Below are 16,654 nucleotides of genomic sequence, written 5' to 3' on the forward strand. Positions count from 1 at the left end.
AATGTCCTCATTAATATGGAAAGAGGACACGACCTTTGGCAGAAAAGGCGGCGGTGGTCTAAGGACTACTTTATCCTTAAAAAAAAGTCAGAAAAGGAGCTCTGCAAGATAACGCTCCTAACTCCGAGACCCGCCTAATGGAAGTTATGGCTACCAAGAATACAACCTTCCTGGAGAGATATGATAATGAAATTTCCTGTAACGGTTCAAACGGAGCCTCCTGCAGGACACTCAGGACCAGGTTAAGGTCCCAGGTGTCTATGGGTGCTCTATAGGGGGGAACTAAATGAGAGACCCCTTGAATGAACGTCCTGACCTGCATATTGGTAGCGATCTTTCGCTGAAAAAGGACCGACAAGGCCAATATCTGCCTCCTAAGGGAACTCGGCGCCAACCCTGCGTCTAGTCCGGACTGCAGTAAAGCCAGGATGTTGGGGACCGAAAAGGATAATGGCGCCACTCCGTGTTCTCGACACCAATGAAAGAAAACTTTCCAAGTGTTATGATAAATTCTCGCCGAGGCCGGCTTCCGGGCGCTAACCATTGTAGCCACCACTTCACATCCAAAACCCGCCTGGGTCAGAATCCAAGATTCAATGGCCATGCCGTCAAAGCCAGGGCCCCTAAGTTCGGGTGGCAGATCGGCCCCTGAGACAGTAAGTCTGGTCGTTCCGGTAGACGCCAAGGCACATCTGCGAGGAGCTGCACTAGATCCGCGTACCATACTTGCCGGGGCCAGTCTGGGGCCAGCAGAATTGCCGGGACCCCCTTTGTCTTGATCTTTCTGATGACCCTCGGGAGAAGTGGCAGTGGGGGAAACAGGTTCCACGGTAGGACCAACGCATCCACTGCGATTGCTCACGGGTCCTGAGACCGAGCAACAAACGTGCCCACCTTGGCGTTCTCCCTGGACGCCATCAGATCCACGTCTGGAGTCCCCCACCGTTGGCAAATCTGCTGGAAGACCTCGGGGTGAAAGGACCATTCCCCGGCCGCGACGCCCTGCCGGCTTAGAAAATCTGCTGCCCAATTTTCCACACCTGGTATGTGAACTGCTGAGATTACCGAGTGGTGCCTCTCGGCCCAACGGAGTACATGCTCTATCTCGCGCATGGTTGCTCTGCTGCGCGTGCCTCCCTGGTGATTCACGTACGCCACTGCCGTGGCGTTGTCTGACTGAACCCGGACTGGGCGCCCTGCTAGCAAGTGCTGAAAATGCTGCAGTGCCAACCGCACCGTTCGAATCTCCAACAGGTTGATCGGGAGACGAGCCTCCTGAGGCGACCATTGCCCCTGGGCCGTGTGATGGCGGAAGATTGCCCCCCAACCGAAAAGACTCGCATCGGTCGTGATCACCAACCATTGATCTGGGGGAAAGGGCTTCCCCTGACGAAGAGAGGAGTCACGTGTCCACCACTGAAGTGCCCGTCGAACCTGAGAGGGCAACCTGCACTGATGATCGAGGGAGAACGGACTCCCGTCCCAAGCTGCTAAGAGAGCATGCTGCAGGGGACGGAGATGAAATTGAGCAAACGGAATTGCTTCTATCGCCGCCACCATCCTTCCTAGAACCCTCATCCCGTACCGGATAGTGTGAGGGCCCGGTTGTTGAAGACTTCGGACTCCCTGCCAGAGCGCCCGAGCCTTGTCCTGATGGAGAATTACCAACCCTCGGGAAGTGTCGAAAATCATCCCTAAGAATAGAATCCTTTGAGCTGGGGTAAGGGATGACTTCTTCCCGTTGATCAACCATCCTAGGCGAGATAGGGTATCCAGTGTGATGCTGACATTCTCCTCGCATGCCCGAAAGGACGGCCCCTTTACAAAGAGGTCGTCTAAGTACGGCAAAACCACTATGCCCCGAGAATGTAGAACGGCCATGACGACAGCCATCACTTTTGTGAATATCCTGGGGGCCGTGGCCAACCCGAAAGGTAGGGCCACAAATTGGAAATGCCGGCCATCGATTGCAAACCGAAGGAACCTTTGAAGCGGGGGAAAAATAGGGATGTGCAGGTAGGCATCCTGGACAACGATCGAGGCCAAATATTCTCCGTGCTCCATGGACGATATGACCGACCAGAGAGATTCCATGCGAAAACGCCTGATCCTCATTAACCTGTTCAGGAGCTTTAAGTCCAGAATCGGCCTTACTGTTCCTTCCTTCTTGGGGACTGCGAACAGATTGGAATAAAATCCTTGGGTTTTTTCGCACTCTGGTACAGGGACAATGACCCCGTTGCGCTGCAGCACCTCGATGGCCCCTAGCAATGCCTCTGCCCGGGATTCCGTTTTGGGAAGCCGGAAAAGAAAAAATAGTCTTGGCGGATCCTTGACAAATTCTATTTTGTACCCGGAACACACTAATTTTGCCACCCATGCGTCGCGCGCCACTGCGACCCAGACGCAGCAGAACCTGCGCAGACGTCCGCCTACTCTGCTGTCCTCGGGTACTAGATGCCTCGAGTCATTTCGCTGAGGGCTTCTGGGACCTGGCCCCCCTTGATCTGGGCGGGCGGCCCCGCATCCTACCCAGCGGGTTGGTTCTATACGTGACCTGACGCTCTTTGTCTTGGCCATAGCGAGCTGGGGCAGAGGTACTGGCCGCTGCCATCCACCCGGGGGTGCAAAATACTCGAAAGCGCGCCTGAGGTTGACGAAAAGGCGGTCTAATCTTCTGTTGTGGAAGGAAGCTGCTTTTTCCCCCTGTAGCATCTGAAATGAGCTTGTCTAATTTCTCCCCAAATAGCCGATTACCCTGAAAAGGCAGGGAAGTCAAAGACTTCTTAGAAATCGAATCAGCCCGCCATAGCCTTAACCACAAGGCTCTCCTAATGGCGATTGCATTTGCTGCCGCTAGTGCCGCGCCATTAGCTGCATCCAAGGATGCATTAATTAAATAGTCACCCGCCATCGCGATCTGACTTGCTATCTCAGCCACTTTCATCGGCAAATCTCTATCCTGTAGGACCTTATTCAAAGAATCTGACCATGACATCATGATTTGGCTACCCACGTTGCCGCAAAAGAAGGAAAGAGCGCTGATCCCGATGCCTCATACACCGAGCGAGCTAAACCTTCTATGAGTCGATCCGTGGGGTCCTTAATGGAAGAACCACTAGTTACTGACAAGGACCTTGAGGCCAGGCGTGACACTGGGGGATCCACTACCGGAGATTCCGCCCATTTCTTACAGAGCTCTGATGTGAACGGATATCTCGTTTCCAGCGTTTTTTGTCCTGAAAAACGTTTGTCTGGACGTTCCCTGTGCCGCTGCACTATGTCCTCGAACTCAGGATGAGTGCTAAACACTCTATGTGGTCTCCCGGTCTTCTTAAAGGATACCTTATGACCTGCGGTTAGGGAGACATCATCCTCAATACCCAGAGTCTGATTGACCGCTTCAATAAGACTGTCTACCGTCTCCCGGTACCCCCAGGGTATCCAGGTCCAAGGATTCTTCCCAGTCATCACCTGAACTCTGCTCGCTCCCAGAAAATGGTGACGGTGAGCGAGATGCCGCACTCACGGATGCTGAGGCACCGGAGGGGCCTGGAGACGCAGTATGGGCTCTTTTCCTGTGCGTCTGCCTAGAGACTGTGCGGCCCCTGCAGGCCGTAGGCTCTTGTGAGGTGGATGACCTCTCCCAAACATGTGAGCCGTCGTCTCTACCCCTATCCGGGGCCTGAAGGGTCTCAATTGCCTTTGTGAGCGAAACCATGGACCGAGAGAGTGATAACGCCCATTCTTGGGGATCCAGACCCCTGGGCTCTGTCGCAGGGGAGGGCTCCTGGGCGCGTTCGGAGTTGCAGGCTTCACATAACTTAATAGTCTGCGCTCGTGGGAACATAACCCCACAGGAAACGCATGCGGCATAAAGGAACGTGTGCGTTTTTCCTTTTCCAGACATACTGCTGGCGTAGGCCACACACAAAAAATCCTTTTAAGGTTCGGGGGGGGGGGGGAGGAGGAGGAGGAGGAGGAGGGTAACCCTGTAGTGCCTTAGTGTGGCTCCGGGACGGGGGTCGCACTTACCCGCTCCTGCATGTCTCTCCCCGTGATTCTGCAGTTCGCCTGCCTCACTCCTGGGTAAGCTGCGATTCTTCTCTTATCGCGGTCTACCCTGCCTTGCCGCCGGGGCCTCAATTTTTATCCGGCGCCCGCCCTGTGTGATGGGGGGCGGCACCGGAAATGACGTTGCGCCCAGGGCGGAGCTTCCGCCCACGGCCCAGGCCGAAGCCGCGGGCTAAATTAGAGACGGTCCGCCCGCTTAGCATGCTGGCGGACTGCTACCCCGGCCGTCCGACTCCCCATGCCCGGCCTGGTGATGGGGGGCGGTGCCGGAAATGACGTTGAGCCCAGGGCGGAACTTCCGCCCGCGGCCCGGGCCGAAGCCGCGGGCTAAATTAGAGCCGGTCCGCCCGCTTGGTACGCCGGCGGACCGCTACCTCGGCCATGCTGGCTGGCAGCTCCCCCCACTTCTCCCGGACCGCGCCAGTACCCGGAGGGAGGCGCGAACCAGATTAGAGGAGCGGAGGGAGGGAGGAAGAGAAAGAGGGGGGAGGAAGTAATGCCATCTAACTACCAGGGCTATTGTCCCCCCCCGCAGCCGAATAGCTCCTCCTCCGCCCCTGACTTCCCCGGCTCTGAAAACGCTGCCCAGGGCCCTCCACCCGGGGGTGCGCTCCAGCTCATACCTGAGGTACTTCTGTTTAAGGCGGTGCAGGCTCCCTAGCTCCGACCGCCTTGCAGGGGCGAGGAGAGGGACCGTCTGCCGCCATGCAGCACCGCCGTCATGCGTTGGTGGAGCAATGGGGGCCGCACAGACTAGTCTTGTGCCTCTGTGCAAGCCCATGGTTTCAATACCTAGGGGTGGACAGGGCTAAGTCTGGCATAATGTCCCACGTCGCGGGAAAGGAAACATGGAGGGACACTCGCACGTGGTCGCCTGTTGCTGGTTTGGGGAAATCGGATCCTTTCAATAGGATGCGTTGCCCCTCTTATCTTCATAAAATAAAAAACAAAGAAAAAATAGATGTCTGGGGAAAAGTCCCAGATATGTCCCTCGGTGCGGGATAGGATACGCGGAGGCGATACTCAACGCGTGCTCGCCCGTTGTTGGTTTGGGGAGATCGGACCCTTTCTATAGGATCCGTCGCCCCTGTCTCATCTTCATGGTAAACCAGAAAAAAAATAGCCTGGAGAGATCCAGACTGCGTGTGCCTCCATAAGACACTAAGCAAAAAACTGGTTTCCGCCCGCTATCGGGGCGAGGGTGTATGCGGCGGAGGAGGAGCTAACTTGTTTTTTGTATACGTAGTGTCAGCCTCCAGACGGCAGTAGCATACACCCACAGTCTCTGTGTCCCCCAATGAGACGAAGGAGAAAAAGATGGTCTTAAACGGGTTGTCCGGGCTTACGCTACAAGTCTGCAGACACTCTATGTGACTGCAGACTTGTGAATCCTCATATCGTAAACCCTACGAGGAATCTCCAGTGCCACATTCTGACTAGACATGAGCGGCCTCGCCCAATGCTAGTGGGCTGAGCGAGGTGGGAAATAGTCTTGTAGGAATGTGACAGGGAGCATGCCTATAGCATTCTTGTGGCCAAATGAACGCCCACTTTCGGCACCGGAGAATCCTTTGCAGTGTCTACGATTTGAGGATTTACACTTGTAGCTTAAGACCGGACAACGCCTTTAAGAAGCACATCATGGCAAAAAGATTAGTAGGATGTCTGTAGTCTGCAGCCACCAGGCCAAAGCCCTGCGAAGATTCAAGGAAAAGGGAGGTCCAGCCACTTCCCAATTAAAATGGTCAACTTTATTCTAACATCTTTAAAACTGCAACATTTTCCGAAATTTCTATTGCCAAATATTATTATTTTTATTATTATTGATTTATATAGCACCATTGATTCCATGGTGTTGTACATGAGAAGGGGTTACATACAAATTACAGATATCACTTACAGTAAACAAAACTAACAATGACAGACTGATACAGATGGGAGAAGACCCTGCCCTTTCAGGCTTACATGCTACAGGAGATGGTGGGGAAGATGACAGTAGGTTTGTGGGTTGCAACAGTTCCGGTGATGGTTGAAGTGATATCTCCGGTAGTGGTGAGGAGGTAGTGGGGTCATTGGAGGCTGTAGGCTTTCTTGAAGAGGTGGGTTTTCAGGTTCCATCTGAAGGATCCAAATGTGGTTGATAGTCGGACATGTTGGGGCAAAGAATTCCAGAGGATAGGGGCTATTCGGGAGAAGTCTTGGAGGCGGTTAGGTGAGGAGCAAATAAGTGTGGAGGAGAGAAGGAGGTCTTGGGAGGACCGGAGATTACGTGAGGGAAGGTATCAGGAGATTAGTTCAGAGACATATGGGGGAGACAGGTTATAGATGGCCTTGTAGGTCAGTATTAGTAATTTGAACTTGATACGCTGAGGGAATAGGAGCCAGTGAAGAGATTTACAGAGGGAAGAAGTGAAGGAGTAGCGAGTAGAAAGATGAATTAGTCTGGCAGCAGAGTTAAGGATGGACTGGAGAGGTGCGAGGGTGTTAGTAGGTAGACCACATAAAAGGATGTTGCAGCAGTCGAGGCGGGAGATGATGAGGGCATGCACAAGCATTTTAGTACATAGGGGGTTGAGGAAAGGATGGATTCTGGAAATATTTCTGAGCTGGAGGCGACAGGAGATAGAAAGAGCTTAGATGTGCGGTGTGAAGGACAGGGCAAACTCAAAGGTTACTCCGAGGCAGCGGACTTCCGGTACTGGGGAAAGCATGAGGTCATTAATTGTTATAGGTAGGTCGGGTAAGGAAGATCTGTGAGATGGAGGAAAGATGATGAGTTCAGATTTGTCCACATTGAGCTTGAGGAAGCGAGAGGAGAGAGGATATGGCTGATAGGCACTCTGGGATTCTGGACAGGAGAGAGGTGACGTCTGGGCCAGAGAGGAAGATCTGAGTGTCATCAGCATAAAGGTGGTACTGGAATCCGTGGGACTTTATGAGTTGCCCCAGACCAAGTATATAGATTGAGAAGTGTAGGGGTCCTAAAACAGAGCCTTGGGGACTCCAACAGAGAGAGAGTGGGATGAGGAGGTAGTGTGGGAGTGGGAGACTCTGAATGTGCGGTTGGAAAGGTATGAGGAGATCCAGGATATGGCAAGGTCTTTGATGCCAAAGGAGAGAGGATCTGTAGTAGGAGGCAGTGGTCAACTGTGTTGAAAGCAGAGGGACAGGTTTAGAAGCAGGCGTATAGAGTATTGTCCGTTTGATTTGGCTGTAAAGTAGGTCATTAATAATTTTGGTCAGGGCGGTCTCAGTGGAGTGATGGGGGCGGAAACCAGATTGTAAATTGTCAAAGAGCAAGTTAGATGATAGGTGGGAGGAAAGTTCAGCGTGGACGAGCTGCTCCAGGAGTTTGGAAACAAATAGATTGCATTCTTTTTACTACGCATTTCTGACTATAACGAGGTCCTTAGTCATGACCATGAGTCGCAATTTTAAAGAAGTTGGAATAAAGTTTAACCTTTTTAATTAGAAAATGACTCAAGCTCCATTTCCCTTGAATCATCACTGAACCACACCGGGCAGGAATGGCTTTCTCCGTGCCGTGAATTTCACAATAGCATCCACAAGGGTGAGCTGGCATCCACTCCTTACCCGAGTCCTGCGAACGTCCTCCTACCTGCCGGTATCCCTGGTGCTTCGTCATGTGTGCATCCCAGTAGAATAATGGTATCACACCAGGTATACTATTCAGAAGGGGCATCCGGGATGCCGGCAGGGAAAAGGAGGTTCGCAGGGCTCTGGGTCAGTGATCCCCTGACCTAGTACTAGAAGCTTTGCATCAGAAATTCACTATAATTTATTCACAGGACATAAATCTCTTCCCATAAACATCTATGGGATTTACAGAAAATCTGATTATGAAATGTTGAAGCCTTGCAGAGAAGCCGATGCAGCGGTGTGACCACTTTGCATTGGCAAACAGGTGTTAGGAACAGGTACAGATATTATCTCGGGTGCCCTAACCTACCAGGCCTTTATGGCACAAACTTTGTGGATAAAATAGTAAATGTTCCAGATGGGAATACGCCACGAACTTTTATTGCTACAATTTCCCAATATTTTATGTGAAGCACATTCAACCCAAATTGTTGGAGAATATACTGTGATCACCCCACGCAACGACATATACATTCAATGGAAGCAATGTAAATGTATCACTCCAGAGCACCACGACTACACCGCCTGCTACAGAGCTAAGGTCACAAATCTGCCATCCCAGCCTGTGTTGCCAAGTTACAGTTTCCATAAAGAACAACACGAATACTAAGTTTAATTGCTCTTATGGAATGAGTACTCGACACAAAAGAAGGCGATGCAAAAGAAAAGTATTTCAGACGTTCATCTCTGCCATCAGATAAGAGGCAAGTGGGTGTTCAGCTGGAAACCTTCACCTAAATAACACTTGAGAGGAGAACAGAAGTAAAGATGTTGTTTTTATGCTGCTGTAATGGAAGTTGTATAACAACTCCTACTTGTACTCCATGTCCGTCTGAACTATAAATAAAGTATATGAGGCCAGACAGGGCCCTTATGTGGCAGAAAATATGGCCGTCGACTCGGCTCTGAACTTACACTTAGTGAGAGCGCCTCTTCTCCGCTCTTTACGTCCCACAATTTCGCAGTAGTATCCATGCTTCCAGTTGCTACCAGGGTACTTTGAGGGTTAAATGCAAGACAAACCTGGAAAAAGGCAAGGTTTTACATGATCAGATATCCTGAACAGATACAATATAAAGCAGTCATTAAAGCAAGGCTGGTAAAACACAGTCACCGGGTCCTCATAATGACCAGTAAGTTACAGCAGGGGAAAAGGACTTACAGAAAACCCTGAAAGTATGTTCTGGAAATGTGGCAGCCAATAGAAGTGAGTGATGACAATCCATTCTGTTGGCACAGCTCACGAGGCACGCTCCGCCCATGAGGGTTGGACTGCCCACGGAGGATGCTCTACCTTAAAGGATGCTCTGCCAGCACCGCCCACGAGGTATGCACCACCAATGAGGGAAACGCCACCTACAAAGGACACAATGCTATCACTGCCCACGAGGGACTCTCCACTTACAAAGGATGCTCTGCCAGTACCGCTCAAGAGGGACGCTTCACCAACACAGCCCACAAGGGATGCTCCACCGAGGGAAACTCCACCTACAAGGGATGCAATGCTGGCACTGCCCACAAAGGATGCTCCACCTACAAAGGATACTCTGTTAGTACCACCCACAATTGATGCACTACCAATGAGGGACACTCCATCTACGAGGGACGCCTCACCTACAAAAGATACTCTACCAGTACCGCAAACAAGGGATGCTTCGCCAGCAGAGCCCACAAGGGACGCTCCACTTATGAGGGATTAACCACCCATGAGGGACTCTCCACTTACAAGGATGCCATGCTGACACCGACCTATGAGGGACGCTGCACCAGCATGCTTTATTATGGAGTTTATGGCAGTATAGATTACAAGGAACACTATTGTTTATAATGTTTTTTTTGCAAATGCTGTTAGTGACGAGCTGCCAGCACTGTTTATCGGAATACTAGGGCTATGTTCATATTGTGTTATTGACATGTCAGTGGGTCTAATGGAGCGTCCATCTGAAGCCCTGAAAACTGGGATTCGAACCACCACGGGGGCCACAATGAGTCATATGGGAGCCACTTTGTGCTGTCTGGCATACGTTTCATCAGTGACCGCCTTTCTGATCTACTGCTCTTTCGTGCAGTGAGCTGAACCCAGCCTAAGTTGATCCAAAATATAAAAGCACTAAACTATGTCTCAAAATTGCCCTGACGAAACGCGCATCAGGCATTGCCCTAACAGTATCCAGCCTCAGAGTACAGGCATGTTTCTTTAGCACACTCAACAACCAGTTCTCGTGCAATGCATAGTCTCTAACTGTATGAGACGCAGGAGTCTAACTCACCCGGTGGGAGAGACTGATGTCGGCTTGCTCAGAACTCTGTCTCTCTGCCTTGACAACACATGCATATCAGCGGCGGATGTGATATTACCTTACCGCTCCTGTATCTATGCGCACAATCACTCGCAGTGATGGAGCTGACATGCCGGTGGTCATCGCGGTCTAGAGTGATGACACACAGGATTGGGGAATCCTCATGTGATCCCCCAAAGCGTCTGATCTAGCGATCGGCGGTATAACATTCGGTGCTCTATCTAGTGCGGCACAATCATACACCACCTGCTGGCTCTTATGAGGCTGTTGTATATTACCCATTTGAATCTCATGACTAATTACAATATATCTACGTTTGAAGTATCACTGCCTGTGGAGATAACCCTAATGTTGGGCTCTGGAATATACATATGATTCTGGAGCACCCGCCAGGGCCGTGGGGATACTTGATACCGGGTCGGTTCTTAAGGGGATGTGTCACGGCAGCAGTGACCCGGTCCGTGGCCCTGGGCGTCCAATAAAAAAATGATGATTAAAGGGGAAATAAAGTTTATAAGAGATGATTCGTGACGCCACCCATGGTGTCCAGCAAGGAAGGTGATAGCCCACGCTGCAAAAGAGACCGCTGGGGCTGTTGGTGATGCAGCAGAGTTGGTACAGCTCACCACGGGTAGAGCTAGTCCCCAGGGCAGTTATAGGTGTTAGAGATGTGATGATGGTGGTTGTAGTCGTGGTGCAAGGCAGGTAACACTGTAAATAAGTCAAAGGACACAGTGAAGTGCAGTTTCCACACTTTTACTCACAGTTCTCCAGTTACATTCCCCAGCCAGGGAGCTGTGTCCTACGGGTTTGGTGGTCCAGCCAGCTCTCAGGTAATTTGGGGTACACCATGTCAGAACCCACTTCAGCTGTTCCTTCCCTGGCCGTTTCACAGGTCCCCTTGATCCTATCTGGTTGCCTTTTCAGCTAATGTAGTGGATGTGGCCGCCGCAAATGCAGATACGGCAACCTCCGGTTAGCTAGCTGAGTCCTTAGTGTCTCCACTAGTCTGGGGCCGGTCCCCTACTGCGACCTGGTCCCTCCACCTGACTACGGTTGGCATGGATACGGGCCCCACATGTACCTCACCATGAGGACACAATAACTTCTAAAATGCCACTGGGGTGTCTGTGGACTGTGTACTTCACAGTCAAGGCACGTTTTATTAGTTTTATATTACACAGAGGTATGAAATATAACAAGCCCTATGCCTGATGAGTATTAGACATAAAATATTGATTCATAAGTGTTCATTCATCTATAATAATCTCTAGTGAGATCAACTGAATTCTTATACACCATTGGGGTGTTTTAACCCTAGTAACCTCAAAATGATTTCTAATACACCATTAGGGTGTCTCTGGATTGTGTATACCACGGTAAAGGCACAACACATTAATTCTGATATGCCAGAGGGGTATGAAATAAAACAAGCCCTATATTTAATGAGCAATAGACATGTAATATTGATCCACATGGATTAATATCGAGATTGTACCGCACTAAATTTATATAATTTAAATAGTGTCTCCTTTGTGGGATCAGGGTCCAACCTATAAATTTGGGGACACGGTTAAGATTCTTTGATTTATTCAATTTCCCTGAGTCCAAATCTGATTGGGATCTAGTGGATCTTAATTGTGTTTATAATATAACTAATCATGCACTAAGATCCAGTATACACCCCTAGTGGGTGTATGGTCATCAAATTTAATGTTTATATTAATATACTAAATAAAGGTTAATGATAATTCACATTTCCTTTCCCCCTTCCCTTCCTTTGTCTATCCTATCTCTGGTGGTGTCCACTTATGTGAATGGTCCTCTGAGATCTGACCTCTTGCTACTGCATTTTTGCGCAGTGAACTGAACCCAGCATAAGTAGATCCAAAATCTAAAAGCGCTAACACTAGGTCTGAAAATGTAATCTCTGTCTATTGTAGATGTGATTTATAATGCCATTCTTCTAATGCGATTTGTAATTTCTACTGGTGGTTATCTGATTCATTTGTGACAGAGATAAAATACAGGAATGTGTCAAGCGCTAGTTCCCAATCAGACTCGTCTATGATTCATGGATTAGTTGGGTTACTGTAACATCTACTGTTGACTTAAATGGACAATAGCCTGGCAGAAAGATATCTGTGTCATGGATTCTCAGAGAGAACATTCTATAAAGGATATAACAGATTTGATAGACTATGAAAAGAATAAAAAACATAAAATATTTGGTTTTAGGTTTGCTTCCTGTTAAAGCATTCAATTGTCTAAACCACAACAGTCTATGACAAATTTTACACAGTGGAAAAAAAAAGAGAAAATTAAAGAGTTGTCACATGCCTGATAATAACTTTTTGATATTTAATAATAAAAAAGCATTAAGATGTGTGATAAGAATGTGATGATACCTACAGTAGTAGAAAAACTGTTGGGGAACAGAAGAATCCAAGACCATCGGGTGATATCCTTTTGGATGCAAGGAGAGTAAAGGGAACATGCTCACCTGAGCAGGTGGTGGGCAGGCAAAACTCCTATGAACACCTGAAAATATCAGCGGCTGCTGCCTGGTGGCTGGGGAGGATCTCCTCCAGGATAGTTCATCAATAAGGAGGATAACACTATAGCCGGCTGTGCTGCTGTAATGAAGAATCCTTTATAAACCCCCTGCCCTTGAACCCTTGCTATGCAATTGCTTTTTCACTTGAAAAAGGCGCTAGTCCAGCGTTGAAACGCGTTGTGGAGATAAAAACCGTTCAACTCATCTTGGTCCCATTGGTACATTACAGGAGTGCAGCCTGATGTCTACTTGGTCATGATACCTAGAGGTATACCATGATACCACACAGGTGGATTATATTTATCATTATTAGTCATTTAGGACAACATTGGATCATTCAGAGATCCACAATGAACTTCTGGAGTGAGTTTGCTGCACTGAAAGTAAAGGGGCTGAATAATATTACACGCCCCATTTTTCAGTTTTTGAATTTCCACAAAAATTTAAAATAACCAATAAATTTCGTTCAACGTCACAATTGTGTCCCACTTGTTATTAATTCTTCACAAAAAATTTACATTTGGTATCGTTATGTTTGAAGCATGATATGTGGGAAAAGATTGAAAAGTTCCAGGGGGCCGAATACTTTCGCAAGGCACTGTATATGACTGCACATAGAATATCTGAAGAAGATATACTGCACTCCTGGTAAGAAGCTGAGGTTCCGGGGCGTGGCCTAGCTCACTAGCATGTGAGACTTAGGAATAGGGAGCTCCTGAGAAAAACCTCCCAACCCGACTCTCAACTCGACTATTTCATGCCATTCTGCCTGGATACCTTTTAGGAAGGACCCCTGACCCTATAAGGAACATTTTGACACCAAAACCGACGTTTTTGGACCTCCTGGAGCATAGAAACCATCTGAGGCCTTCCACACCACTGGGCCACAAAGCCTCGGACTAAATTACCACAGTGCAGCCACCCAGACTTCCAGGGCTGCAGCCTCCCTGCTTCCAGAGCCTCAATCAACACTCCACAACTAGTGATGGGCGAGTCCTAAATTACTCGGAATCGCTTGACTCTAGCGTTGCGGGTCTAGCGAGTCCAATGTTAATGAATGGGGAAGCGAGTCTTAGCGAGTAATGTGTGATTTACAAATCGCAGATGTGTCTCGGAAAGCGCTTGCATTGGCGATTTGTAAACCCCACTCGCAACAGTTTGTTGCTGCTGTGTCTGAGTCCAAACTCGCATTTGTTTGTCTTATTTAGCGCTGATGAGGCGAGGGAAGCGATTTTCTCTAGCACACACCATGCTTTGAGCAAACAGGAAATAATCCGAGTCGAGTTGACATACGCACACACACACAGAGCAATACAGAGCAATCATGGCCCGTGTCACTGTCAACACACTGCAGTTGATTGATCTGGTGGAGGCTCGGCCCCTGCTTTGGCTCCCCACTGACCCTGCCTATGGGCATAACATCCAGCGGACTACAGCCTGGAGGGAGATTGCTCAAGTGATGTTCCCTGCACTGCTACGGCCACGACCTCGTCCCTTTGCAACCTCTTTTTTGGGAATTTGTGGTTTTTGTGACATTGTTGACAAATGCACAGTCACCGAGATGGAGTTAGGTGGTGCTGTAGGCGTCACTTGCTGGCGGGGTAAGTGTGTGTGCTGACACCTAGCAGTGAAGCTGCACACTAGTCCCTGCACTGTGCACTGCACTGTAAGGCTTGATCCTCCCTGCCTGCCTGCCTACAGTCTACACAGTACTCCTCTGTCCTCCTGGTAGCTCTCAGAAGAGCTGTTTGGGTTTAATATAAGGAATCTTGAAGTTTCCCTACACTAACTGACAATCCCTATGATCTGCTCAAGCATCTACCTCACCCTGCTCTATCTCAGATCTCTCAGGAATGTAGAGGAAATGGCGGTGGAAAAGGCTTATATACAGCCTCGCCTCTCATACATGACATAGGCATCACGATGGACAGAAGCCAATCATAGTCCTGCCACAACCAACATTACTGAATATGATTGGCTAACATGCTTGTCCATCTAAAAAAGTTTTCTGACCTAACACGCTAGGCTGTCTCGGAAGCTTTGTAGGAACATAACAGATTCTATATTTGCGAGTCCCAAATCCAGTATACAGGACTCGGGATTCGTAGACTCGCTCAGACTCGCTCACAATCGCTGTGTGTTGACATAGGCTGTCTTGGAAACTTGTAGGAACATAACAGATTCTGTATAAGCGAGTCCCGAATCCAGTATACAGGACTCGGAATCGTAGACTCGCTCAGACTCGCTGTTGACAGCGATGTGATATAGCGAGTCTAGCGAGTGAGAAAAAAAAACTCTGACAAAACTAGGATTGCCATTGACTTGCATTGGACTCGTTACTGTGCGAGTAATCACTGGGAGACTCGCCGAGTAACGAGTCCAGCGAGTCCCTTACTATTCGCCGAGTAACGAGTCCTAGCGAGTAGACTCGCCCATCCCTATCCACAACCCTTCAGGACCTGCTCCCAGCTCACCCACACTAGCGACGCTAGTCAGGACCCTCAACCTGCAAGTGGGAATCAGCATTTTATTGTAAGGCTTACCCAGCCTTCCCCTCTGGTTCCATAATCAGGGACACAGCTGCGTCTCCCTTGAGACCCCGGTCCAGACGCTTCAGCCTGCAAAAAGAAGCTCACCACGGGAGATCGTAGAGGCTGTGAGTATTACACGACAGATCGCCCAGACCTCCTCCCCTTAGCTTATATAGACTTTCTGGAGAGCCATAACTCTGCCTAGAGTCGGCGCTCTTTATCAGCAGAGACACGAGATCGCAGCTGCGTTATAAACGGTGACACTGCAAAGTCTCAGAACGCATCTCAGTCTCCAATTCCATCACACCTGCGACCTCTCCTGAGCGTCTTCAATTAGGATCGCAGCTGTGATCCCGGCAGAACGCATCCTGAGATAAATAATATCGCCCACTGCGTCCCCTCTGTGCATCCTGGTTTGGAGTCACAACAGAGATCTCGACCAACTTTATTATCCCTTTGAGATCGCTGGTGAGGTTTTTGCGGTTCAGCATCTAAATGGATCCTCTTACAGCATCATGAGCGCCATTAAAACCAGGGGGAAAAATTTAACCTCGCCCTTAAATAAAGCTCAAAACCCTCTGAAATCTGACAAATCATTTAACAACCGACATCATTCAAGGGACCAAGTCAATGCTTGGAGCCCCATTAGATCTAGATCTCCTCAGAGAGACCTCTATCACCAAGCGGATCGTGGTAGAAAAGTTACATTTGTACCAGAAGTCCAATTACAAGAAAGCATGGATTCCTCCATAAACGCCAAGCGGAGAATGCCGGGAACCTATGGTGAAAAATACTCAAATACGGCAGGGATATCTGAGTCTGAGGAGGAATCTAGTGACTACTCCCCAAACACAACTCCAGCCAAAAGCAGGTCCAAGATGGAAACACTTGGGTCTAATTTGGATCTCGACATTCCTCCTCCGAAATCACAAACCTCGGATAACATGGAGGTCCTATTCAATAAGTTAAGTGCCCTACTTAACAAAAAACTCGACATTCAAAGTCAAAGACTTGACCTGCAGTTTCAAGAATTCCGCGAGACGGTGGAGAAAAAATTAGTAAACCACGAGGAGAGGATACATAAGCTCAAGCAGAGATCGTCAGAATACTCAGTGGACCTGGAATACCTATCTTCGGAAATACATAAGCTCAGGACCAAGATGGCGGATCTCGAAGATAGAGGCCGCAGAAATAATCTAAAGATTAGAGGAATCCCAGAGAGCATTTCCCAAGATGAACTTTCGGGCCATATTCAGGATATCTTTAAGCAGGCCATCCCTGATCTAACACCATCTGACCTTATCATCGACAGAGCCCATAGGCTACCCCGTCCTCCTAAGCTCCCTATAGAGGTCCCTAGAGATACCATTCTCAGGGTGCACTTTTATCAAACTAAAGAGAAGATTCTGAACTATTTGAAATCCAACAAAACTTTCCTGGAACCACACAAGGATCTTAAAGTGTTTCCTGACCTTTCCAAGGAGACTCTGGATCTACGCCGATCATTCAAAAGCATAACATCAGCAATGAAG

General features: G+C 48.9%; 1 protein-coding gene across 1 annotated transcript in view; it reads right to left on the minus strand.

Moving 5' to 3' along the window:
* Positions 1–16,654, minus strand: part of DAW1 (dynein assembly factor with WD repeats 1) — a 118,333-nt gene that overhangs the window by 26,360 nt on the left and 75,319 nt on the right. The window contains exon 7 of the mRNA XM_073581317.1: positions 8,650–8,757. Coding sequence (XP_073437418.1) covers positions 8,650–8,757 — 108 coding nt within the window. The remainder of the gene's footprint in view (positions 1–8,649; positions 8,758–16,654) is intronic.

Source organism: Dendrobates tinctorius, unplaced genomic scaffold, assembly GCF_039654945.1.
Source record: "Dendrobates tinctorius isolate UK_male_01 unplaced genomic scaffold, ASM3965494v1 ptg000069l, whole genome shotgun sequence".
Classification (NCBI taxonomy): domain Eukaryota; kingdom Metazoa; phylum Chordata; class Amphibia; order Anura; family Dendrobatidae; genus Dendrobates; species Dendrobates tinctorius.